The sequence below is a fragment of the Myxine glutinosa genome, chromosome 12, assembly GCF_964187855.1.
Source record: "Myxine glutinosa chromosome 12, kmMyxGlut1.1, whole genome shotgun sequence".
Lineage (NCBI taxonomy): Eukaryota > Metazoa > Chordata > Myxini > Myxiniformes > Myxinidae > Myxine > Myxine glutinosa.
This window is the reverse complement of record NC_136272.1, coordinates 94,193,321-94,219,937: the sequence shown is the minus strand read 5'-3', so window position 1 is coordinate 94,219,937 and position 26,617 is coordinate 94,193,321. Positions and strand designations below refer to the sequence as shown.

Here is a 26,617-nt window from a genome sequence, read left to right as displayed (position 1 = left end):
GTGTGTGGATGTGTGTGTGGATGTGTGTGTGGATGTGTGTGTGGATGTGTGTGTGGATGTGTGTGTGGATGTGTGTGTGGATGTGTGTGTGTGTGTGTGTGTGTGTGTGTGTGTGTGTGTGTGTGTGTGTGTGTGTGTGTGTGTGTGTGTGTGTGTGTGTGTATATATGTGCGTGCGTGTGTGGATGTGTGTGTGCGTGTGTGGATGTGTGTGTGCGTGTGCGTGTGCGTGTGTGTGTGCGTGTGTGTGTGTGTGTGTATATGTGTGTGTGTGTACCATTTGTGTTGCAGCTCCTCCACAAGTGAGAGACCATAATGTTAAAAATATATATATATCAATTATTCTTCACAATTGTACATCGTTATCCTAAATTTGTCCAGTTACACATGACAAAGTGTTAACAAATGCCAAGCTGGTGTTTACGAAAAGTGTAAAGGTGGGTTTTCACGGGGCACGCGAACGGTTCGCGAAGGATAAGAATGTCGAAAAAATGGCAAAGTCCAACATTCGTATTTTAGGCTCCAAAAGTTCGCCAAACATGCGCGGGGGTTCGGAAGCGTTGTCAATTGTTCGCAGGAGTCGTTTTTTGTTCGGCGGGTATTTCAAACATTTTTGTCTGAAATGCGTGAATTTGTAATTTTGTAATGTAATTTTGTAAGTTGTAATTTCAAACATTTTTGAAATACCCGCCGAACAAAAAACGACTCCTGCGAACAATTGACGACGCTTCCGAACCCCCGCGCATGTTTGGTGAACTTTTGGAGCCTAAAATACGAATGTTGGACTTTGCCATTTTTTCGACATTCGCATCCTTCGCGAACCGTTCGCGTGTCCCGTGAAAACCCACCTTAACGAATCAAACAATGTTCTTAATTTGGCGGATTGTTCGCCATGTTGCTTTGAGATCGACAAAGTCAGACAATGCGCGTTAAAACTCGGGACAAATTCGCTCAAGTGCTTCCAGGAAGCAACAAAAGCTTTACAATTCGGGAATGTTGTTCTTTCCTTGCAGGAGACGTTTCTCTACGACCGCACACCAGTTAGCATGGTCATAATAGGCCTCGAGTACGTGAAGGTCCGGAATGTACTTCTCGACAAGATGCATCAGCTCTCCTTCACGGAAAACATGGTAGTAACGCAAGCAACGAGAATCCACCTCGTCTGCCACAGGTGACGACCTCCCAATACCTGCCGAAACCGAGGCCGACGAATGGCCCGACATCTCGATAGCGGAAGTAGCGTCAATACCGGAAGTACAATCTTGCCTCGTGTGCAGAAATGACGCTTCTTGACGATCTACCTTAATGTGCAGTTGTTGTACCTCTCCTTTTGTGGTCTTACGTCTTGACCGGGAAACCTCTTCATGAGTTCCGCACAGATCTGGAAGGCCGACGGAACAGATCTGGAAGGCAAGTTCCTGCAGGGAAGGCTCTACGCCTTCCAAAGAGGGATGATTAAAGTTCTTGAAGCATTCCATCTTCTTTATTTTCCACGGGTCTCTTTGCAACATGGACCCTAACCGTGTATTTCCAAAATGGCTGCCTTCCGCTTGAAGGTTCTGCACTCGTGAGTCACATGTCTGAGCGGCAAAACTCAAGTCCATGGTGATCCGTCGATGGGTCACTGGTTCCCAGGGCACAAGCACATCTTGCTTCTGGAAACGGCGCAATGGTTGTTCGTGAGCCCAGACACAGACCAGCATACGTCCACCAGGCCGCAGCACCCTGGCAAGTTCCTGCAGGGCTCGGATTCGCCGTTGCTTGGTGCAGAAATGGTGGATCACTACAGACACAGAGGTGACATGAGATCGACATCGTAAAGACACCGCTTGTAGCAGAAAGAATATCTATGCCAAAGACAATTGAATAACCATGCTGGAATGAACCATTCCCACCGGAATTAACAGTGGCAGCTCACCGGCGATGGAGATGACAGCATCAAGGCAACTTGAACGGATTGGGAGATGCAGGTTGTCACACACGGTAACATCGTGTCCTGCACTCCGTGCCATGGTAGCCAGTGGTCGGCAATAGTCGCAGCCGAGTGTGAAGACGTGTCCATTTAATCCAAGGTAACGTCCTTCGCCACAACCTGCAGGTTGCCATTTACATCTCGGTGAAAGTTTTTATCTCCTGCCACACCCCCACACAATGTTTTTTGATATACTCCAGATGGATCTCAACACATTGGGTGCAAGGGAGTAAAAGGGGGTGGTGAGAAAATATCAAAACAATTTGAGAAAAGTGGGCCCAAGGAAACTACAACACTACAACAGGGTGTCATGTGACTGACTACAACCAAATTTGCTTGAACACAAATGTGACTACAACGCTTGGCCTCCTTCCCCAACCCAAATACACTCAACTCTTGACTGACCCACGTCGGCTACCAGGCTGCCAGGTTGGAGACGCAGCAGGAAGCGTCGCACACGAGGCCACGTGCACAGCCGCATGGCGGTAAAATATGGAGCGATGTTCTCGTACACCGAATGGACGTGCACACGCTCGAGGCGTCTTGCTTCGGCTTCCATGTTCTAGTCCTGGAAGAAGAAACGACTGACCTTAGGTGCTGATTTTATACTGTATATGTATGTATGTATGTATGTGTATGTATGTATGTATATATATATATATATATATATATATGTATATATATATATATGTATATATATATGTATATATATATACATATATATATATATACATATATATATATATATATACATATGTATATATATATATACATATATATATATATATACATATATATATATATATATATATATATATATATATATATATATATATATATATATATATATATATATATATATATATATATATATATATATATATATATATATATACAGTGGGGAGAACAAGTATTTGATACACTGCCGATGTTGCAGGTTTTCCCACTTACAAAGCACGTAAAGGTCTGTAATTTTTATCATAGGTACACTTCAACTGTGAAAGACGGAATCTAAAACAAAAATCCTGAAAATCACATTGTATGATTTTTAAGTAATTAATTTGCATTTTATTGCATGAAATAAGTATTTGATACATCAGAAAAACAGAACTTAATATTTGGTACAGAAACCATTGTTTGCAATTACAGAGATCAGACGTTTCCTGTAGTTCTTAACCAGGTTTGCACACACTGCAGCAGGGATTTTGGCCCACTCCTCCATACAGATCTTCACCAGATCCTTCAGGTTTCGGGGCTGTCGCTGAGCAACACAGACTTTCAGCTCCCTCCAAAGATTTTCTATTGGGTTCAGGTCTGGAGACTGGCTAGGCCACTCCAGGACCTTGAGATGCTTCTTACGGAGCCACTCCTTAGTTGCCCTGGCTGTGTGTTTCGGGTCGTTGTCATGCTGGAAGACCCAGCCACGCCCCATCTTCAATGCTCTTATTGAGGGCAGGAGATTGTTGGCCAAGATCTCGCGATACATGGCCCCATCCATCCTCCCCTCAATACGGTGCAGTCGTCCTGTCCCCTTTGCAGAAATGCATCCCCAAAGAATGATGTTTCCACCTCCATGCTTCACGGTTGGGATGGTGTTCTTGGGGTTGTACTCATCCTTCTCCTTCCTCCAAACACGGCGAGTGGAGTTTAAACCAAAAAGCTCTATTTTGGTCTCATCAGACCACATGACCTTCTCCCATTCCTCCTCTGGATCATCCAGATGGTCATTGGCAAACTTCAGACGGGCCTGGACATGCGCTGGCTTGAGCAGAGGGACCTTGCGTGCGCTGCAGGATTTTAATCCATGACGGCGTAGTGTGTTACTTATGGTTTTCTTTGATACTGTGGTCCCAGCTCTCTTCAGGTCATTGACCAGGTCCTGCCGTGTAGTGCTGGGCTGATCCCTCACCTTTCTCATGATCATTGAGGCTCCACGAGGTGAGATCTTGCATGGAGCCCCAGACCGAGGGAGATTGACTGTCATCCTGAACTTCTTCCATTTTCTAATAATTGCGCCAACAGTTGTTGCCTTCTCACCAAGCTGCTTGCCTATTGTCCTGTAGCCCATCCCAGCCTTGTGCAAGTCTACAAATTTGTCCCTGATGTCCTTAGACAGCTCTCTGGTCTTGCCCATTGTGGAGAGGTTGGAGTCTGATTGAGTGTGGACAGGTCTGGAGACGGCTTTGCGGTCGGTCTTTGCGGTCTTTGTGGTCGGAGACGGTCTGGAGACGTCTTTTATGCAGATAACGAGTTCAAACAGGTGCAGTTAATACAGGTAATGAGTGGAGAATGGGAGGGCTTCTTAAAGAAAAAACTAACAGGTCTGTGAGAGCCGGAATTCTTACTGGTTGGTAGGTGATCAAATACTTATTTCATGCAATAAAATGCAAATTAATTACTTAAAAATCATACAATGTGATTTTCAGGATTTTTGTTTTAGATGCCGTCTTTCACAGTTGAAGTGTACCTATGATAAAAATTACAGACCTTTACGTGCTTTGTAAGTGGGAAAACCTGCAACATCGGCAGTGTATCAAATACTTGTTCTCCCCACTGTATATATATATATATATATATATATATTACATTTGTAAAAAAATTCTAAAAAAAAAAATTCCACTTTGACATTATGGGGTATTGTGTGTAGATCAGTGACAAAAAATCTCAATTTAACCCATTCTAAATTCAGGCTGTAACACAAAAATGTGAAAAAGTCAAGGGGTGTAAATAATTTCTGAAGGCAATATATATATAGCTTTATGTGTGTGCACTTTTTGCATTGTAAGCCCTTCATACGAGCAATTTCCAGAGACCCCTCATGCCCGCTGAAATCTTCTTATGCCCCCCCCCCCATCCCCCCAGTTTAAGAACCACTGGTCTCGACAGACAAAATACACCCCCCACAGCATGTGTCTAAAAATCGCCATCTCTGTGAGCCTTTTATTTTATGTTCTACCCTTTGGAATCTGTCCTTTGTCTCTTTTTAGTGTCTAGTTTGACCTTCAGCTTGTAGTTTAGGCGGTGCCCCGGCCAGCTTAAAAAGGGGGAGGTTCATCCCAAAGTCACAAGGGATGGACAGTCCTCCACCCATGAAACTGACTTTTGGCCAACGGCGAGTGAGAGGTGTTTGGTATGACAGCGTTCAACCGATTTGGTGTTCCCAATCAGAATGGTATTGTCACTGTTGGACACATGATCTGGCTGGGAAGTCTTCAAATTGGTTAACCACTACAGCCATATTGAGATGACTCGCCGGACTCTGACCAGGCAACTGGCACGAATGCAATGATGTATAATATATACATATATATATATATATATATATATATATATATATATATATATATATAGTAACGATTTTGAGAAGTGTGTAACGAATTTGAGAAGTGTAACGGTTTTTGAGAAGTGTAACAATTTTGGAGGAAGTGTAACGAATGTGAAAACGTTACAATGTGAACGTTACAAAAGGTACGGTAACACCCTGTTAATGTAAATAATGGTCGCAGTCAGCGTCCTAGTTAATTGCATGAAATGTACACGCAGGTCACGATATATCTTTTAAATAGTGTATTTCCTTATTCCATGTAGGCTAAGTATGTGTTTTCCCACTAGATTGACTTTGCATTGTATCAAACAAAATAAGCGTAGGCCCTTCCAATTTCCCCAAAACCTCCCTTCCAATTGCCTTCCGCATTTTGGCCGGTTTTCTTCAAACCACCATTGGCCACGAGGTAAGGTTGGGGAAGAAAGGCGTGTCTCCACCTCGTCATAAGAGGGAAGGAGTGAACCAGCCCTAACAGCCAATCAACACCGCGGTGAGTGACCCGGTAGGCGTGCCCTCGGAGTCGGCGGCTTGATTTCGCTCGAGGTGATAAAAGCGACTGCAAGGGACTGCTTTAGGAGAAGAGCTGGAGATGACCCTGGGAAAGGAGCAAAGAGGCTGCACCAAAGAGAGGCGGTGAGATGCGAAACGCTCCAAGCCAAAGAGGAGAGGTACTCGGCAAGGAGACCAGCTTTGGAGAGACGCGCTGAAAGGAGGGAGACGGCTCCACCCCAAGAGAGGAGCAGGTGTGCCGAACCAGCGCGTGCCGTCGACCACAGCGGATACACGACGGAGGGTTTCCCGCCAAAACCGCGAGGAATTGCGAACGGCGGCCTCCCGACCTTGCCTGCCTCTCAAGCGATCCATCTCAAGCCCTACCTGCCTGCATTATCCCCTGTGTAAGTGTGAACGTCCTGTCCTGCTCGTTTGTCTTGGGGCTAAGTAAAAATGAATAGTGTAAGTTAAGGATTCGCTGTGTTACTGCTTCTTCCATCCATTGCTTGTGTGTGTATAATAAAATCTGTTCTTCCGCCGTATTCTTCTTCTTCTTCTTTTTCATTCTCTTTCGGTCGCTTTAGAGATTTCCCGATTGAATCTCTGTGGGGCGATCTGGTCAACGTCGGGTGGAATCGGGTTTTAATCGGGGAATAACTGTTCGGACGCGGTTAAATACACCACCGCTCGGTCAATATAACATCTAAAAGCCGCGTCTGTAACAATATATATTGTTGCGGATCTGTCGCCGGCCTTCTCCCCTTATCATGGGGGGATTAATCCCCTTGTCTTTACTGACCTGGCGCGACCCGAGACCGATAACGTCCCTTCCGGACAGCGCCAAATAGGGTTTCGGGACCAAATTCGCTCATACCTAAGTACTAGCGCCGCCCTGGAAGCGAGGAAATAAGCCTCGCATGAATCACGTGTGATGGTAATACGCCAAGCGGTTTGCGTACACGTGATCCGCACAGTTATAATTAATGGACCCCGATTCAAGCGGTTTTACTCGTGCCACGCTTAGTCAATGGAGAAATCACAAAGACGATCGAATTTAGAAGAAAAGGAAGAACAAATAGATTTAATGAGTATTGCACGTATTTACAGTACAGGATGAAGAGACACAGAGCAGCTTAGACGGTCTGATTCTTAATACCCAAGGACAACAGGCCCGTCTCACTCACACGGGGATTGCAGATGGGCCGGATGATGTTCAGGCCAAACGCACCGGCTTGGTCGTCCAGGAACCGCCTCCCCTCGGTCCTCGGCACGTCCCGCGGAGATGGAGGTAGGCGAAGGCAGGAACTCGTATCGTGTCGCTCGAACAAACGGGTAATCTCGGGGCGAACGGTAGAGGGCGGACTTAGCGCGGCTGGCGGTTATTCAGTCGCGTTCACTCGCTTGGCCGAAAATGCGCTGTTTGCTACAAACGCGCCTGGCTGAGCCCACGTATATTCACGACCAACTCCTCTGCTTCTCTGGCACGCACGTTCCCATGCGAGGGTCAAGTTCAACAACGGCATACTGCGAGTTCTCTCCTCAAGTCCTTAACGAGGGTTTTCTCATGCACTCGTTCACAACCCAAGCGCCTCTGTGAGTCCTTCTGCAAGTCCTTCGCGCTACTGGTGCAAGTCCTCTGCAACTGCCGTGTGCACACGAGTCCTCTGCCACTGCAGTGTGCACGCAAGTCCTGTTGAGGGCTTTTGCGCATCGGGTTATATAGCCCCGCCCCGCGAGCCTTCTGGAACTCACCAGACTTCTCACCACGCCCTCTGACGCAACCACCTCGGAGCCCTGATTTTCGGCTCATGCTTAAGGTCATCGCCTCGGCGCTCTGCCTCGACCCCACCCCGACCTCAACGCCGGCCCCACCCTTTGAGGCCTACCTCGTGTTAACTCGACTAGTGAGCGAGCAAAGGGCAGCAAAATGGATTGCGCCTACCGAGGTAGGATGGTTTTCCGGAGTAGGACCTATTCTCCTGTCTTTACACAACGCAGGATTAACACTGGAAGGGGCCTACTCTCACACATACTAAGACATAACTATACTACAAATGAGGCTACCTGTTGCTTGTGTGACTATCTATGGGGGCAAACCTTTATTGACGATACTGTACACATCTCAAAGCCGCAGCACTATATATATATATATATATATACAGTCACGTGAAAAAGTAAGTACACCCCATGTAAAGTTTTGACTTTTTCAACATATTTCAACATACAGCTATTTGATCTTCATTTCAACAATATTGATAGATAAACGTGATATAATATAACAAATATCATGAAACATTTACATTTTGTAGTCCGATCGGACACTTTTGTGTCGGATTCGGACACTTTTGTAGTCCGAACAACCGATTCACTCGATTACATTTTGTAGTAATCCCTGGTGTTGGGCTAGCGGCTAGGGTGCCGGCTTAGGATCCTAGGATCCTGGGTTCGAATCTCGGTCGATCGCCGAATTAATGCCAGGGGGGTTGACTCAGCCTGTCATCCTTCCGAGGTCGGCTAATTGAGTACCAGTTCACTGGTAATTCCCTGTTTGTCGTTGAAGGCGGCAAAAAGGGTTGGCGTCAGGAAGGGCATCCGGCCGTAAAACATTGCTTCAAAAGGGGGACCAAAAAACAACAACTACCACGGTCCCCGAAAAGGCCAACCCCCGCTTTGCGGGGAAAAATGGCCTCTAAACGGTGGTTTTATTTACATTTTGTAGTCCATTGTATCATTTAAATAAACATAAATGCAAATTTCGCATTTGGAAAAAGTAAGTACACCCTTGGCTCTAATAGGTGGTATTGCCCCCTTTGGCAGAAACAACCTCAAGTAGGCATTTCTTATAACTGTCTACCAGTCTCTGACATTGACTGGGAGAAATTTTTGCCCACTCCTCCATGCAGAATTCTTTCAGCTGTGCGATGTTTGAAGGGTTTCTTGCATGCACAGCTCGTTTCAAATCCCCCCACAACATCTCGATGGGATTTAGATCCAGGCTTTGACTTGGCCATTCCAGAACCCTCCATTTCTTTCTTTTCAGCCATTCCTTGGTCGATTTACTGGTATGTTTAGGGTCATTGTCATGTTGCAAGGTCCACCTTGGGTTGAGCTTCAACTTTCTGACAGGTGGCCTCACATTATCCTCAAGCACCCTCTGGTACAATGAAGAATTCATAGTGGATTCTATGATGGTGAGCTGCCCAGGCCCTGATGCAGCAAAGCTGCCGCAAACCATAATATTTCCACCACCATGCTTTACTGCCGCAGTAATATTTCCACCACCATGCTTTACAGTTGGTATCAGGTTCCTGTGGTCAAATGCTGTCTTTGGTTTTCGTCAAACATGTCTTCTGGTACTGTGGCCAAATAGCTCTACCTTTGACTCATCTGTCCAGACCACATTGTTCCAGAAGTGCTGGTCTTTGCCTCGGTGTTCATTGGCAAACTTTAGTCTTGCCCTGATGTTCTTTTTGGACAGCAAAGGTTTCATCCTGGCACACCTCCCATGTAGATCAAATTTGTGCAGCCTCTTTCTAATGGTAGACTCGTGCACTTTGACCTCAACAGTGGCAAGAGCTACCTGAAGGTCCCATGATGACATTCTGGGGTTCTTCGAGACTTCTTTCAGCATCTTGCGGTCTGCTCTCGGGCTGAACTTGCTAGGGCGGCCTGGCCTGAACAAGTTGGCAGTTGTTTGGAATCTTCTCCACTTGTCGATGATCTTCCGGACAGTCGAATGATTGATTTCAAATTGTTTGGACATCTTTTTAAATCCCTTCCCAGACTCGTAGGCATCTATAACCTTCTTTCTGAAGGCCTGAGAGCTCTTTTGATATCGGCATGGCATGGTGACGCCGCACACTTCAACAACAAAGAGCAAACCAAACTAAATGTCTGAGGTTTAAATAAGACAGGTTCCTCCAAGATCTTCTCCAACGATGTTCTAATCATTTGCACCTGAGCTGGTGCACCTGATTCTAATTTTACGTATTTGAAGTAGTGATAAATGTCGGGGTGTACTTACTTTTTCCACATGCGAAATTTGCATTTATGTTTATTTAAATTATACAATGGACTACAAAATGTAAATGTTTCATGATATTTGTTATATTATATCACCTTTATCTTTCAATATTGTTGAAATGAAGATGAAATAGCTGTATGTTGAAATATGTTGATAAAGTCAAAACTTTACATGGGGTGTACTTACTTTTTCACGTGTTTAACTCAAGTAGCTTGCTGAACTTATATATATATTGTTACGGTTCGCGGTTAAGGATGGTATGTTTGCTGAGCGGAGGCCCCGCGACCTAACAGTTTCCCCGATTCACCCGATTCACTCGAATGTTGGCCGTATCGCGCCACAGATATTCAATGAGGGAAAAGACAAAGATGACACGGATGTGAAGAAGAGGAAGACGAAGGCAAAAAAAAAGGTTTGAAATACGATTACTATTTATTACTATTTACAGGCTCAAAGAAACCAAGGAGAAGGAAAGATAATAAAATAATATACAGAAGCTTTTAGAGACACAGTGAAAATACAAGCTTATACAAACTTAATTAACTACCCAGGACAGAACAAACAGAAACGGACTCACACGGGGAATTGCAGAGTGGATTGGCTGGAAGGAGAGGGAGGTCCAACGGGTCCGGCAGCACGATCGGCACATTGGGCAGCCGCCGTTCCTTCGCGGCCCTGCTCAAAACCGCCGTCCAGGCCCCAAGCGGCTGTTGAGTGTGGTTGCTGCTGTGGACGCTGCTGCTGGCGAGCAAGGCGACGAATAGCAGGCTTTGTGCTTCCCTGGATGATCTCCTTTGAACAAGAATCGCTGCTGGATGATCTCTTCTCTTGGACAAGAATCGCTGCTGGATGATCTCCCTCCTCTCTCTTGGACCTCACAACCCAGCTCTCCTCTGACGACCCAGCTCTTTTCATGGACCTCACCACGCAGCTCTCTCTTGGACCCTTTTTGCAACTTCTTGCGTGCGCGCGCCTTTATAGCGCCTCCGGCGATTAAGCCGCCGGCCTTTAAGACACGCCCATCGGTGTGCTCACCTCGGCCATGGTTGGTCGCGCGACCCTCTGGCTCCGCCCTTGATGACGACGGGCGGGCACGCCTTTCTTCCCCGACCCTGCCTCGTGGCCAATGGCGGCAATTGTAGTTGGCAATGCGAATGGCAATTGACGAAAGGGGAAATGGAGGTTTTTGGGAATGGGAATGAAGAATGAAGGGAATCTATCTTTTTCACTTGGTGCAATGGAGTGTCATTTTAATGGAAGACAAGGCCTTGCCCTAAAACACATAATAAAGATATAAGCGACTGAACAAGGGTATTATAGTGTCCTTCAATGGATGCTTTATGGAATTAACTACCGGGACGCCCTTTTAACCTTTACACAACACAGGAGGCAGGAGGGGCCAGACTCGAGCAATAATTCATAACAATTTCCAATACAATACAACACAATCAAAAAAATACAATCCTCATATCCGCAACACTGCACCCTCCTCCTCTTAGGCACGGCCCGGGCCTATAACTTTAATTTAGTGTGACACGTAGGTGTAGTTCCCTCTACTTTTAACCTGACCCTGAGTGCGACAGTTTTAAAACATAGATAAATGTGTCCCGCTGCTCCATTGCACCCTACCTAACAGACTCACGCCCACAGTTAACCGAATTGCGGAATGGTCTTCAAACTACACACTGACGGTGGGGAGCATTATTTACAATTGACGCTACTTTTATTTACAAAACTAACCCAGGACCTGTGATTGTTCTTTCTGGGGGGGAGACAGTCTGCTCTGCATCAATGCACCATGAAAGCACCCAAAACGCACCAACACACCCTCAAGCACCAATCGGTGCACAGTCATCATTGTTCATGAATAAAAAATAAAAACAACAACCCCTAACCCTGCAGGTGGTCTCTTGCTCTTCGGCTCCCTCTGCTGGCTATTATTATTTCTTCCAGATGTTGTCTTTCTTTCATTTTCTTACTGGCGGCCTATTTGCAATAAAACTTGCCCAAACGTGTCCATGTTTATTTATTTTATTTATGGCCCACAGGGCCGACTAGTGTGGTTCACCTGTGGGGCATCGGTGCCCTGTGGCCAAGGTCCGCCAGCAAGATTTCGGGCCTTCGTGGCCGGTTCCAGCAGAGGGGCCATGCCCCAACCCATGGGGTCCATAAGTGGTGCTCGGCCACAGACATGTGGTCCATAATGTGGTGCATCGATGCAGACAGCTGGTTCTGGGAGTTCCGGGCGCACAATGGCAGACTCACGCACGCTCCCCTCGGCGCCCAGTGGCGCTCAGGTCCTCATGTGGGAGACAAAGGGGGGGAAGACAGATGAGCGAGGGGCAAGGTCACAAGGGTACTCATCAATAAGGCAATGCAAGGTGAAGTGCGTACGGAGAGCGAAGTGAGAAAAGCTCGTCCCTACCGTACGTCACCCCCCGTCCCCGTCACCTACACTACCCTTGCCCTTACCCCATATTTACAAAAATCTACACATTTACAAATTCGTCACGACCGTCACATCTTCCCCCTATACCAAATTCGTTCCCACAAACCCTCTATCCAAAATTTGCCATCACCCAATTCATCATCAATCCTCACAAGGAGGAAGAGATGGAACATCAAGCACAATGTCACACCCACGTCATGATGCGTCTCACAATCCAAAACATTTGCATCAAAAATAATTTAAAACAACCATGGCATGGTGTGGAGTACCATCGTTACGTCAGGTGAGTGGATGTAGATGGTGCGAGGAGATTTTCATCCTAACTATCCTCTAAATGACATTAACACACTTTACACTACCCGGGGTCTTTCCCTGCCAATCCATTGGCCATCTTACACTATGGGTTCTAAAAACCAATTCCCATTGACCAAACTGTGGTGCCTCCTCAATTTGGGGTCTCACTCCCCCAATGCAACTCCCTGTGCCCTTGCACAATTTCCGGGTTGGGTTGTGTAGCTCTCCCAGCAGGTCTACCCACCTGCACACCTCCACCACTGCAGTTGCCACCTGAGCTACCCTAGCTCCTCACCCTAACCTATCTAATTGGGGAAGGCCCCTCCTGGCTCTGTCACCCCTCTGTGCCCTCTGGCACTGGGCTACCCGGGTCCGTCCTCCGGATCCTCGGGCCCCATCCACAACAACTCTACCGGCTCCCAGAGCCCACCTGCGGCCTCACCTGGCCGACATCCTCACAGTGGTGGAGTGCCCAAACCAACTACACACACTAACAGGCTACACGCCCAGCCATTTCCACAACACTAATGCACCCATCCAAATACCATTCTTTCACCTCGCACCACAGATGCCAATATCCAACCACAATTTACCTATACCCTCTACCTAACACTTACACTACCCGCCCCGGGTATTCGTGATGGGGGTCCATCCTTCCCCCATTCACACCTTCGCACCATCCACTCCACTCCATAGTTTCCACCATACTCACTCCACGACCATCCATTCCAATACTCCATATACTCCACACTCCCGGTATTCCACACTCCATGTATTTCACACAACCATTCCCCATTCACCTGTCGTTGCACACCTGTGCAATCTTACCTGGTGCCACCTGCACCCTCCTTCCTTCCTGGACCATTTGGTCAACACAACGCACATCACCTTCACTCACTCACACACTGCTCCATCCACCTGCTCAGTTGCACACCTGTGCAATCTCACTACAACTCACACTCATTTACTCATACCCTGCTCAATACACTTGAATACACCTCCAACACTCACATGGCATCATCTGAACTACCTGGTGCCCTGCTAACTTAGTGCTCCCCGTCTTCCCTTTAAACTAAGCACATACCACGTCATTATCATCCACACTAATCTACCTGTGTCCCCACTACAGGTATCATTGTCACTAACTAATCTTAACGTTACCTAAGGTCATCTTCTAGGTCCCTATCATTATATCCTAACCCTCCCGGGCTAGTTTTCACTGCCATAAACCCCATAAGACTAGTGCTCCTTTGCCCCCGCTGTGAGGGATGACAGAGTTGCCATCCCATCACATGGGGCATGTTTCACTACCAATTTAGCACATCAAATTTCAGCCAATTAAAAATTTGCCAATCACTACCCATCATTACTGCCAATCATCACTCTGCCAATCATCAAATTTTGCTTTGCAATTTCGGGTCCAAACCACTATCCTCGTCATCACAGTCTACTTACTAGTGCCTCTCGGTGCGCCAATTCACTTCCAAAGCTCGGCTTCGTACAGCCGAGCAATGAATGCGGGTTGCTTGGGGCCGGCGGCTGGATACGTCCCGCATTCGGTGCAGGGAAGGACGCTTACCCGGGCCGAGATCCCACGCACCATCTCGGCACAGAGCCGTCTAATGGCCCGATCTCGACCTGCCGGAGCGCCTCAACAAAAAGGGGTCGCCATGGCGACCCTTCCTATCGGGCTGCCCGCTCCACCTAGTGGAGCACGGACGCGGCCATTCCAAGCGCGGCCCAGCGTGGATCAAGTACGGCGGTCCTTTCGAACCCGCCGTGGTTCGGATCCCCGCTGGTCCTCGCGGCACGCGAAACCCGGCACGCACCGAGGGCCCGATTTGGCTATAAGTCGCTCTAACCGCTAACCCGGTTACCGTCGATGCCTCACCTGCATGCTTACACCCCGCAGCCCGTTCCTTGCTCACACATCCAGCCGTCTCCCTGCTCTTGGTCATTGCACCTTCGCTTACACACCCAGGTACACTCATTCCGCTCACACACCTGACCACCTCACACCTTTGCACACACTCGTTGTTCGCACACCTCACCAACACACCTCTTTGCGCCCCCTTCTCGGTCACCTCCTCTGTGACAATCACAGGTGTGCTCTCACTCGCACACCCAACCATGTGCCTCACTACCAACTCAAGTGTGCATTCCCACACACGCTCTACCCTTCCAGGTGTGCATCCTTCCATTCCAGGTGTACATCCTCTCTCACCTGCCACAACCAACTCACGCTCCGTGTCACTCTCACTACTTTTACGGCCACACTCGGTCACGCACTCACCCTTACTCTCGCCAGCGCACTCTTTACTCATGCACCCGTCCGTTACACACCTTTCTCGCGCATCCTCTTGAGCACACTCTCCCGTTACATCCTCTGTAACACTCACCACAGGCGTGCATTCTCCCTTACTCTTGACAGCGCACTCTTTCCCCATGCACCCGTCCGTTACACACCTTTCTCGCGCATCCTCTTGCGCACACTCTCCCGTTACTTCCTCCGTAACACTCACCACAGGTGTACACTTTCTCGTTACATCCTCTGTAACACTCCTCACTACGCGCTTCCATGTGCTCCCTCGCACACGCGCTACGACCGACTCACTCTCGACAGCACACTCACTCCTCGGCGCGCACTTTTTCCTCACACACCCCAGAGTCGGACAGTCTCGCACACCTCCTCTTTCGCACACCGGACCTGCTGCACACTTCACCACCGGCCTCTCACGAACACCCGGATCCAAATCAACCCCCAAGCCGACTGAAGCTCCCCTCACATCATATACATTTTCACGTATATCGCCACTCACCTCGGCACCTCGTCTCCGCACCTCCTTCGCCACCTGCAAACTTTATTTGGTTAGTGAGCACATCATCCCGATTCGAGCCCAGACCTTGTACCAATTCCATTACCTCCTCCTTTATTTCCTTTTTAGTTTCCCTTCGTCTCTTCTTAATTTCACTCACCCCTTATTCCACCTCCTCTAATTTTTCCTTTACCTCCTTCATCTCCCGGTGCGCCCCCTCTATCTCTTCCTCTAACGCCACTTTAACCGTTTCTATGTGCGTCCTTACCTCTCGGTCCTTCGTCTCCATTACTTCCGTCACCTCTTCCAACTTCTTCGTCAACCCCTCATGCACCATCTGACATTCCTTCTGTGTCGCTATTAATTCATTTTTTATGTCTTTTTGTGTCGCTTTTAACCCTCCTAGTACCGCAGTGTTCCTTTGAACCTGCTCCACTAACTCCGTCTGTCCCACCGTCAGCTGTTCCACCTCCTCCGTCAGATCTTCTATTCCCCCCTGTAACCTAGCCCTTCCATTTCTCACCTCTTTCTCTATACGCTTTTCACCTCGCTTTACCTCCTCGCATACCCCCGAGACCTCCTCACTTACACCTCGTCGTATCTCCTCCTTCATCTCCTCCCTCTCTTTTGTAGATGCCACCCTCATCTGTCCCAATTCATCCCTCTGAGCATCCAATTTGGTTTCTACCCCAATTTTCACCTCCTCTATCTGCTCTCCCATTTGTTTAATTTCTCGGGCGGATTGCTCCCCTATCTCCCGCAATTTGTCTTCCATCCTATTTTCTAACCCCATTAACCCCTTTTTCACCTCTTTTATCCCGTTGTCTAACCCCTCAAATTTATTGTCTAACTTCCCAAATTTCTTGTCTAATCCCTCACCGGTACCCCTCGCTTCGTCCCTCATTACCCCCAATTGCTCACTCTGAGCCCTCGCTTCGTCCCTCATTGCCCCCATACTGTTTTTCAAACCTCCAATTTGGTCTCCCATTTGGCCCTCCAATCGCTCCCCCTGAGCATCCATTTTTGCCATCATTTGAATCATAAAGACTCACATGTACTCTGGCATCTCTGGCTCGGCTGCCGCGACCACGTCCACAGCGCAATTTGGTGCTGCTACGGTTACGGGCGCGGCAAAATTTGGTGCCGCTACAACCACGTGCGCGAGGACGCCATTTTGCGCGCCTGACACCTCCTCAACCACCTCCTCATTGTTCTCCCCCCTCTGATCCTGGGTTACTCCTAACCCCCCTTCTAGCTCACCCACCTGCATCCGATCGCCTTGACTATCCATTGCGCGATTTCAAAATTCGGGTTTTTCTTTAACAAAACAAATTTCGGCCGCTCCAAATTTTGACCAAATCTTTTTCTAAATGTTTTTAAAATTTGGTTCGGGCCCCGAATCTCACTCCCAGACACCAATTGTTACGGTCCGCGGTTAAGGATGTAATGTTTGCCGAGCGGAGGCACCGCGACCTAACAGTTTCCCCGATTCACCCGATTCACTCGAACGTTGGCCGTATCGCACCACAGATATTCAATGAGGGAAAAGACAAAGACGACACGGATGTGAAGAAGAGGAAGACGAAGGCAAAAAAAAGGTTTGAAATACGATTACTATTTATTACTATTTACAGGCTCAAAGAAACCAAGGAGAAGGAAAGATAATAAAATAATAAACAGAAGCTTTTAGAGACACAGTGAAAATACTAGCTTATACAAACTTAATTAACTACCCAGGACAGAACAAACAGAAACGGACTCACACGGGGAATTGCAGAGTGGATTGGCTGGAAGGAGAGGGAGGTCCAACGGGTCCGGCAGCACGATCGGCGCATTGGGCAGCCGCCGTTCCTTCGCGGCCCTGCTCAAAACCGCCGTCCAGGCCCCAAGCGGCTGTTGAGTGTTGTTGCTGCTGTGGACGCTGCTGCTGGCGAGCAAGGCGACGAATAGCAGGCTTTGTGCTTCCCTGGATGATCTCCTTTGAACAAGAATCGCTGCTGGATGATCTCTTCTCTTGGACAAGAATCGCTGCTGGATGATCCCCCTCCTCTCTCTTGGACCTCACAACCCAGCTCTCCTCTGACGACCCAGCTCTTTTCATGGACCTCACCACGCAGCTCTCTCTTGGACCCTTTTTGCAACTTCTTGCGCGCGCGCCTTTATAGCGCCTCCGGCGATTAAGCCGCCGGCCTTTAGGACACGCCCATCGGTGTGCTCACCTCGGCCATGGTTGGTCGCGCGACCCTCTGGCTCCGCCCTTGATGATGACGGGCGGGCACGCCTTTCTTCCCCGACCCTGCCTCGTGGCCAATGGCGGCAATTGTAGTTGGCAATGCGAATGGCAATTGACGAAAGGGGAAATGGAGGTTTTTGGAAATGGGAATGAAGAATGAAGGGAATCTATCTTTTTCACTTGGTGCAATGGAGTGTCATTTTAATGGAAGACAAGGCCTTACCCTAAAACACATAATAAAGATATAAGCTACTGAACAAGGGTATTATAGTGTCCTTCAATGGATGCTTTATGGAATTAACTACCGGGACGCCCTTTTAACCTTTACACAACACTGGAGGCAGGAGGGGCCAGACTCAAGCAATAATTCATAACAATTTCCAATACAATACAACACAATCAAAAAAATACAATCCTCATATCCGCAACAATATATATATATATATATATATATATATTGTCATGTGACTACCCTGTGTGGTGAACACCGCAGGGTGACACGGATGACCAAACAAGCTTTAACTCTGAGGTGTTTAATTCAATGGCGGACCTTCGTTACATGCGAGGGAAAGGAGGATGACAAACTTACCTGGACGGCTTCCACCCAACGTCCTCGACCCTGCAATAAATCAACTTAAACCGACACGGAATTAAAATGTACAAAAATACCCGATTTATTAGAGGAAATGCCTGTCACAAAATAATGCACGATAAAACCATATTTCCTAAGTGGAGCGCTCCCATACAGACAAAGGGAAATATAACTGTGACAAGCGTTATGCCTCGGTCCCCCGTCGGGGAAGTGATGTGAGTTGACAAAGTGGAACATGCAGAAAACATGCTATGATATGATATTTCGCTCACAAGGGTCAGACAAACATGGAGGCGGCCATCTTGGATTTTGACGTGGCGAACCAATTTTCAATAGCGTTCTTCCTTATGCTTAGATGCACCCACACACCAGAAGGTACTTCGCTTATTTTTCAAGATATTTCGCTCACAAGGTTCAGACATATATATGGTGGCGGCCGTCCTGGATTTTGACGTGGCGACCCACTTTACAATAGCGGTCTTCCTTATGCCGAGATACACCCACACACCAAATTAGAAGTTGGTACTTCGCTTATCTTTCAAGATATTCTTCTCACAAGATTCAGACATACATGGCGGCGGCCATCTTGGATTTTGACATGGCGACCCAATTTTCAATAACGTTCTTCCTTATGCCGAGATACACCCACACACCAGATTAGAAGTTGGTACTTCGCTTATTTTTCAAGATATTTCGCTCACAAGGGTCAGACATATATATGGTGGCGGCCATCTTGGATTTTGACGTGGCGACCCAATTTTCAATAGCGTTCGTCCTTATGCCGAGATACACCCAAACACCAGATTAGAAGTTGGTACTTCGCTTATTTTTCAAGATATTCATCTCACAAGGTTCAGACATACATGGCGGTGGCCATCTTGGATTTTGACCTGGCGACCCAATTTTCAAAAGCGTTCTTCCTTATGCCTAGATACACCCACACACCAGATTAGAAGTTGGTACTTCGCTTATTTTTCAAGATATGCAGGTTACAAGGTTCAGACATACATGGCATCAGACATATACATGGCGGCGGCCATCTTGGATTTTGACGTGGCGACCCAATTTTAAACAGCGTTCTTCCTTGTGCCTAGATACACCCACACACCAGATTAGAAGTTGGTACTTCGCTTATTTTTCGAGATATTTCGCTCACAAGTTTCAGACATATATATGGTGGTGGCCATCTTGGATTTTGACGTGGCGACCCGATTTTAAACAACGTTCTTCCTTGTGCCTAGATACACCCACACACCAGATTAGACGTTGGTACTTCGCTTATTTTTCAAGATATGCAGGTTACAAGGTTCAGACATACATGGCATCAGACATACATGGCGGCGGCCATCTTGGATTTTGACGTGGGTTGCACCCACACACTAAATTCGAATGCGGTCCTTCGCTTACGCACGCCGCACGCACGCACGCACGGACGGAGGGGAAAGCCATAGTCCCCCTTTCGCTCCGCTGAGCGACGGGGGACAAAAATAAATGTGTTTGTGTGGCTCTTAGCTCCAATCGGCTCTTGAATCTCGTCAGGAATCATCCCGGTTCCCGCGTCCTTGCGCATGAAAATGCGCTCGTTGGCGCGAAGTCTGTGCGCGGGAACGACCTTGGCGTGCAGTTCGCTCTTCCAGCCGCTGAGCCCAAAGCGAGCAGGCCACGCTCATCCACTCGCCATCTGTTTCACACCAGCACCCACGTCTCACATCACAAGAGCGCTATGAACTCCGACCACTCGCCGTGAACTCCCGAAGCAGAGCGAGATATCAAATTGTGACTGTTCACTGCCATAGCCAGAAGGTCAGAGCCAGCCACGAGAAGACGAAGAAGAGAGAGGCCGGGACATGACCGAGCGTCGTCAAAGCCAGGACTCAAGAGACAAAGAAAAAGAGTGGAAATCAAGAGCGAGTGAGGGAAAGCCAAGAGTATTAAATGCCGACTGCCCGCGATCAAATCCAGAAGCAGAGAGACAAAATGTCTGCCCTCTCACTCCTTTGTACTCAAGGCTCTGATGTCATCTGTGCATACTCCACCAATCCAATGGTCCCATCTTAGCAGTCTTTGCGCCAATCAATCCCGGACCAATGACTGCCCTTCGGGGCGTGGCCTCACGGCCCTGCCTGTGCCTGTGTGCTCACCAAGTTGGTGTTATCAGTGGTAGTGCTCAATGTCCTACTTCCGTTTGGTTTTTATTTAGGGTTATTAATGCGCGATTTCCTGACAAGGTGTGTGTGCTGCATGTGTCATAAGGAACAGAGGAAAAATAACAGAGGCCATTACATACAGGGGATTACTCATAATCCATAGCTCATTAACATAACCCCACCCCTCGTGAGGGGCATGAAGATACGCTTGCTCTTCCATGACATACGGTCTACCGGATCCCTACTTATGATACATGAGGGTTTCTTCTCATGAGGCAAAGGGGTGCCCTACATAATATATAGGTTAAAACCCGTGAGCAAGTTAAATTATTTGAACTGTATGAATCAAATTGGCACCCCTTTATATTAACTTTTCTAGAGCATTACTTGGTTCCTCCTTAAGAACACAGGGTAGACCAGCAACCAGCATGCACACAATATTTTTTTGCATGTCCCTTCTTTTCTATTGTTTGGCATTTTCTACGAGCTATGGAATGTCCCTTCTTTTCTGGAGTTTACCACATGGCACATACCATATAAAGGGGCCTTTTATGTATGCCCGTGGCATTTTTTCCAATAATTCATACCGGAGTCGAAATGTTTTGATGCCAAACTTTTTGGGAATCACCTCCGAGCCAAGTAAAAATAGGACCGTGGGTCCTGAAGCTCACCTGGATCAGGAGCAACAGTCACTGAAACTCCCCACGACTCCCTCAGACCCTGATCTATCTATAATTCCAGTAATCTCTGTGTGTGTGTGTGTGTGTCTGTGTGTGTGTTTGTTTGTTTGTCTGTGACCGCTGTTTCTCGACAACCACGGGTCCGATATACTTTAAACTTGCCAGGTATATTGCTGGGGACCCGAGGATGTGCCTTTTCAAGGTTTCATATTAATCGGACAAGTAGTTACCGAGCTATGTCCAAAAAACGATTCAACCAATCAGAGAGCAGCGAATTATCACGTGTGCCGAACGTGGCGAACAGACTCTGCCTCGGACGGCACATTTGAGAGCGTATTCATTTATTTCACGTTGGCAAACTATGTTGCCGCTATGTTGGCGTTAAACTATGTTTTAAAACTTATTAAAACTAATTTGCGATTCTTTCGCTTTCCTGCGCGTTTGTGCACGCTATGGCGATTTCTTTACCAAACTCCGCAAGCCGTTCGCTTTGGACCAAACCATTTCATGTAAATAGAGGGGGGGGATTGTCACCGTACTCGCAAGCCGTTCGCTTTGGACCAAACCATTTCATGTAAATAGAGGGGGGGGGATTGTCACCGTACTCGCAAGCCGTTCGCTTTGGACCAATCCATTTCATGTAAATAGAGGGGGGGGATATAATTTTAGATATATATATAGTACGGGCATGCCCTAGTATTTTTAATTCCGTGAGAGACTTTGGTACATCACGGGCGATGAAGATTGTGACAAAGTTTAATTGAAAATGTGTGTGTAGTTTTGGAGGAGAGAGCAAAGACCTATTTTGGTGGAGGGGGGAGGGTGGTTAATCCCCTTTCCCCCATAAACCCCGTTAATGTGCTCAGATTTTGATGCGGTCAATACACCTTGTTCGGCATCAGATATGACGCTTCTAGCCAAGTTTCATGATAATCGGGTGTATAGTTTCGGAGAAGGGAGCAAATACCTATTTTGGGGAGGGTCAAACCCCCAACGGACCAACTTAGACCTTCATTTTTTATGCCATGAACAAACATTGGTACATCACGGGTGATAAAGGTTGTGATCAAGTTTCATAAAAATTGTGTCTGTAGTTTCTGAGAAGAGAGCAAATACCTATTTTGGGGAGGAGGGGGGGGGGATCATCAACCCTCCCGTCCCCCATAAACTCCTTGAATGTGCTCAGATTTTGACGCAGTCAATACACCTTCGTTAGGCGTTAGATATTAAGCTTGTGGCCAAGTTTCACCAACATCGTGTGTGTAGTTTTGAAGAAGAGAGCAAATACCTATTTTTGGGGGTAAACCGCCCCCCCCCCCTTTGGCTCCCCCATTGAGTGCAGATTTTGATGCTGTCAATAAACCTTCATTAGGCATCAGATATGAAGATCGTCACCAAATTTCATCAAAATTGTGTGTGTAGTTTCGGAGAAGAGAGCAAATACATAATTTTTTTGGGGGAGGGGGGGGTGTCCAAAAAAAACTCCTCGTAGACCCCCTTAATGAGCGCAGAGTTTGAAATTGTTTCGAAAGCCATTAACTAGACCTATTGGTCGATGTATTTTCCAAGTTTCAGCTAGTTTCAACGTATAGCCTTTGAGATACGAGCGGCAACACATTTTGGGCAGACGGACGGACGGACAGACAGACACCAACGTGAATTTGAGGGTTTTCTCAATAAAACTCAAGAATGCAGAAACAGACGTCACTGAAATTTGGAACATATTACCTCAACGTACAAAGCATTCACTTCTGAAATTTGCAGCCGATTTCGTCCAGTTGAAGCAGAGAAACGAATTTTCAGTCCCCATGTTAAAGCTGCATACAGAGAAACAGTCCCTTATACAAAGGGATGGGCGCTTTGGGCTTCTCTTGATACACACACACACACACATTAAAACTCAGTAGTCACATTAGGCTGACAGGATGGTTCAGGGGTAGCATACTAGTGAGGAGATGGGGGAGAGGAAGGGGGTGGGGGTAAGAAGCCAGTTCCTCCCCCTTAGCCACACATCAGTGTAATATCTTATCGACCATCTGCTCCATATTCTTTTTAATGAGACGTGATTTCAGCTGCATGGAGACCATGTGGCACATCCCCACTCCAAATCTCTGTTTTGTGCCTTTATTTTGCAAACACAATTCGTCTTCCCGTGGCTACAACAGAGGGATTGACGATTTTGTAAATGAAATAAATTGGGGTTTTTAACCAATTTGGATCTTTGAATGACGACACTACACCGTTGGTCAAAAAGTAAGTGTTTGGAGATATTCGGAGATGGGTCGTGAATCCAAAGCCCCCATCGAGGTATGTTTACCTCCACTACCGCAGGTGGATGGAGGTTATATTTTCACCCCTACCTGTCTGTTTGTTTGTGAACGGGCTATCTCAAAAAGTCGTGCACGGATTTGGACGAAATTTGGTGGAGAGGTTGGGTATATGACAAGGACGAAATGGTTCGATTTTGGTGAAGATCAGGATCTGGATCTGAGATTTAAAAAAGTGATTCTTCACTATTAGGAGATGGGGCCAAAAACAATATAAATAGGAAGATATCTCAAAAAGTTGTGGACGGATTCGGACGAAACTGGACAGGTTGGGTGTGTGATAAGGAAGATTCCATTCATTTTTGGTGAAGATTCAAATCCGGATCAAATAAACAAAATTTAAGTGATTCTTCACCATTGAGCTGTGACAGGGTCAAAGACGATATATAACATGATATTTCAAAAAGTTGTGGATGACTTATGACTAAACTTGGTGCATGAGTTGGTTCGGCGACAAGAACAAACCGATTTGTCATTAGATTTTTGGTTCGGGTCCGAATCCAGATCCGGCCTATCAGTGGATACCAAACGTAAACTAATCAGCCTGGCAGAGAGGGGTATGCTCTCTACCTAGTGTCGTTCTTTTGTCTGTGTCCATCACGAAGATGAAGACGTGACACAAATTTGCAAACACCCCACAAGCAGGAAAGTTTTACAAAAGTACCATGAAAAGTTTTAAACTTTTCTTATTTCTTAAATCTCCGGCAACTTGTCATTAAGCCAAAACGTGCCTTGAACGTGTCCATCAGGGGATTGATAACTTGTACAAGATTGTAACTTAATTGTACAAACGTAAATGTCTGAAAACAAAACAAAAGACTTTCTGAAAAGGGCGCGAGTTGTAGGCAATACGAGGATAGGTGCGGACATACCTTGATGGTGGCTTTACAGAAAACCTGCAAACTTTCACCCCAACACCGAACATACCCTCCCCGACCACATCCCAAACCCCCCAGCCCATGCCCCGACTACCCCCGACCACATCCCAAACCCCCCAGCCCATGCCCCGACTACCCCCGACCACATCCCAAACCCCCCAGTCCATGCCCCGACTACCCCCGACCACATCCCAAACCCCCCAGCCCATGCCCGATTACCCCCGACCACATCCCAAACCCCCCAGCCCATGCCCTGACTACCCCCGACCACATCCCAAACCCCCCAGCCCATGCCCCGACCACATCCCAAGCCACCCCAGCCCATGCCCCGACTACCCTCGACCACATCCCAAACCCCCCAGCCCATGCCCCGATTACTCCCGACCACATCCCAAACCCCCCAGCCCATGCCCCGACTACCCCCGACCACATCCCAAACCCCCCAGCCCATGCCCCGACCACATCCCAAACCCACCAGCCCATGCCCCGACTACATCCCAAACCCCCCAGCCCATGCCCCGACCACATCCCAAACCCCCAGCCTATGCCCCGACTACCCCCGACCACATCCCAAACCCCCCAACCCATGCCCCGACTACCCCCGACCACATCCCAAACCCCCCAGCCCATGCCCCGACTACCCCCGACCACATCCCAAACCCACCAGCCCATGCCCGACTACCCTCGACCACATCCCAAACCCCCCAGCCCATGCCCCGACTACCCCTGACCACATCCCAAACCCCCAGCCTATTCCCCGACTACCCCCGACCACATCCCAAACCCACCAGCCCATGCCCCGACTACCCTCGACCACATCCCAAACCCCCCAGCCCATGCCCCGACTACCCTCGACCACATCCCAAACCCCCCAGCCCATGCCCCGATTACTCCCGACCACATCCCAAACCCACCAGCCCATGCCCCGACCACATCCCAAACCCCCCAGCCCATGCCCCGACTACCCCAACGCCATTTTTAACCTCCCTGTCGCCTCGTAAAGACGAGTTCGTTTGACTCGTGCATCTGCAGCGACGATAGCTGCCGCTGGTTGCATCATTTATGCAGTCTGTTGGCATGGCAACCTCGCTGCACGGCGATGCCGATATCGTGAGGAAACAACAGGCACGACCTTCGCAGCACATCCAGGATAAAAGCGTTCTGTCCAAAGGGACACCCGAGGACAACACTATATTCAGACAAGTGGAAGAACAGGCTCCTTGTAACATTTCTCGAGTCCATAGAGCAGTTTGTGCCGCATTCCTGGCACGCTCTCGGTCTGGAGCCACGACGACCGGGTGCCCATCGGGATGCGCGACCCGAGCGCCGATCCGCATCCTAAACCGGGATTGCCGTCTGCGTGACATTGGGAAAAGTTCGCTGCGGTCGTTTCGCCGATGTTGGTCCCACGTGCGGGTACCACCACCCCCATCGCTTCGGGTCAGCCCCCTGGCTCGGCATTCCGCTCCCGCGTGCATCGATCGGGCCGCTCTAACGTACGTACCGAGCTCGCGGTTTGCCCGATATTAACCGCACGGATGTGGTACGTACGGGTACGCGAGCAGCGTGCTGAGAATTCACTTAAAGCAGAGAAGGAAAATGCTTCTCCGGTAAGCGGAACACGTGGCACGATGTCTGCGAATTCCCCAAAGCCGCGACGCGTCCGCAAGTGAAAGTTACCGCGAGGTCATCGCTGCCGGTGACCCCGAGATTGCACTTCCCGAGCAGGGAGCCGGAGCCGCCACGGACGGACGCCTCACCTCGCGTGCGCTCGATCGCGAGACCAAAGTGGAGCGGGACACGTGACCCACGCGTCAGACTCCTTTCGTCTCCCAATCGGCCGTCACGTCGCTCCGCCCGGCAACGTGTGGGCTCGGGCAGGAGGGAGTCATTGCCATCGGGCGCCATCACCTGTCGATTAACGACGAGACGGGCGCTCGCTCTGCAGGTAGGCGAGGCCGTCACCTGGGTCAATTCTGGACCTGTGATAAGCAGGGTCGTGCGAGCAGTTCGACACGGGATACCGAATCCGACTACTTTGACGGCCCCAATGATTCCCACCTGCTTGTGGGGCCGGTCGGCTGGGAAAAGTGGCCCAAGTCTTTCACGAAGCGGCTGGCCAGACCTCAAGTTCACACTTCAGCATTTCTTCAAGTAAATTTTTCCAAAATATCAAATGCAATCCGCATTACTTTCCCGCCATTGACAAAAGCAATTTTCTAAACCTCAAGCACCAAAACTGCACTTCCTAAAGTAAATCAAGTCTTACAGCCTTGCAGGGGATTATTCAGGTAGCAGAGTGGATTTTTCATAACATCACCGATCGGTCAGGGTACACAATAGGTCACAAGGTGGATTATTCACATCACCTATAGTTCAGGGTAATCAA

At 48.2% G+C, this 26,617-nt stretch overlaps 1 protein-coding gene across 3 annotated transcripts; it reads right to left on the bottom strand.

Moving 5' to 3' along the window:
* Window positions 1-673: 673 nt before the first annotated feature.
* Window positions 674-26,008, bottom strand: TRMT9B (tRNA methyltransferase 9B (putative)). Of its 3 annotated transcripts, none has more exons than XM_068132104.2 (4): window positions 25,909-26,008; window positions 2,377-2,539; window positions 1,918-2,091; window positions 674-1,782 (listed from the first exon to the last, which is right to left on the bottom strand). In XM_068132104.2, exons 2-4 carry the CDS (start codon window positions 2,528-2,530, stop codon window positions 980-982), a joined length of 1,131 nt encoding a protein of 376 aa, XP_067988205.2. In that variant the 5' UTR covers window positions 2,531-2,539; window positions 25,909-26,008; the 3' UTR covers window positions 674-979. The 3 variants fall into 3 exon arrangements, with proteins under 3 accessions (XP_067988205.2, XP_067988206.2, XP_067988204.2); XM_068132105.2 differs by lacking the exon at window positions 25,909-26,008 and adding an exon at window positions 22,752-22,806; XM_068132103.2 differs by lacking the exon at window positions 25,909-26,008 and adding an exon at window positions 6,973-7,878 and having other exon boundaries at window positions 675-1,782.
* Between the last annotated feature and the right edge of the window lie 609 nt (window positions 26,009-26,617).

Bases quoted from the DNA above. Each gene is read 5' to 3' on its own strand.
- TRMT9B (XM_068132104.2), bottom strand. From the start codon at position 2,530: ATGGAAGCCGAAGCAAGACGCCTCGAGCGTGTGCACGTCCATTCGGTG. The intron at 2,092-2,376 runs GTCAGTCAAGAG...GGCAACCTGCAG, and splicing joins CAGCCTGGTAGCCGACGTGG to GTTGTGGCGAAGGACGTTAC. The intron at 1,783-1,917 runs GTGAGCTGCCAC...CTGTGTCTGTAG, and splicing joins TGCTGTCATCTCCATCGCCG to TGATCCACCATTTCTGCACC.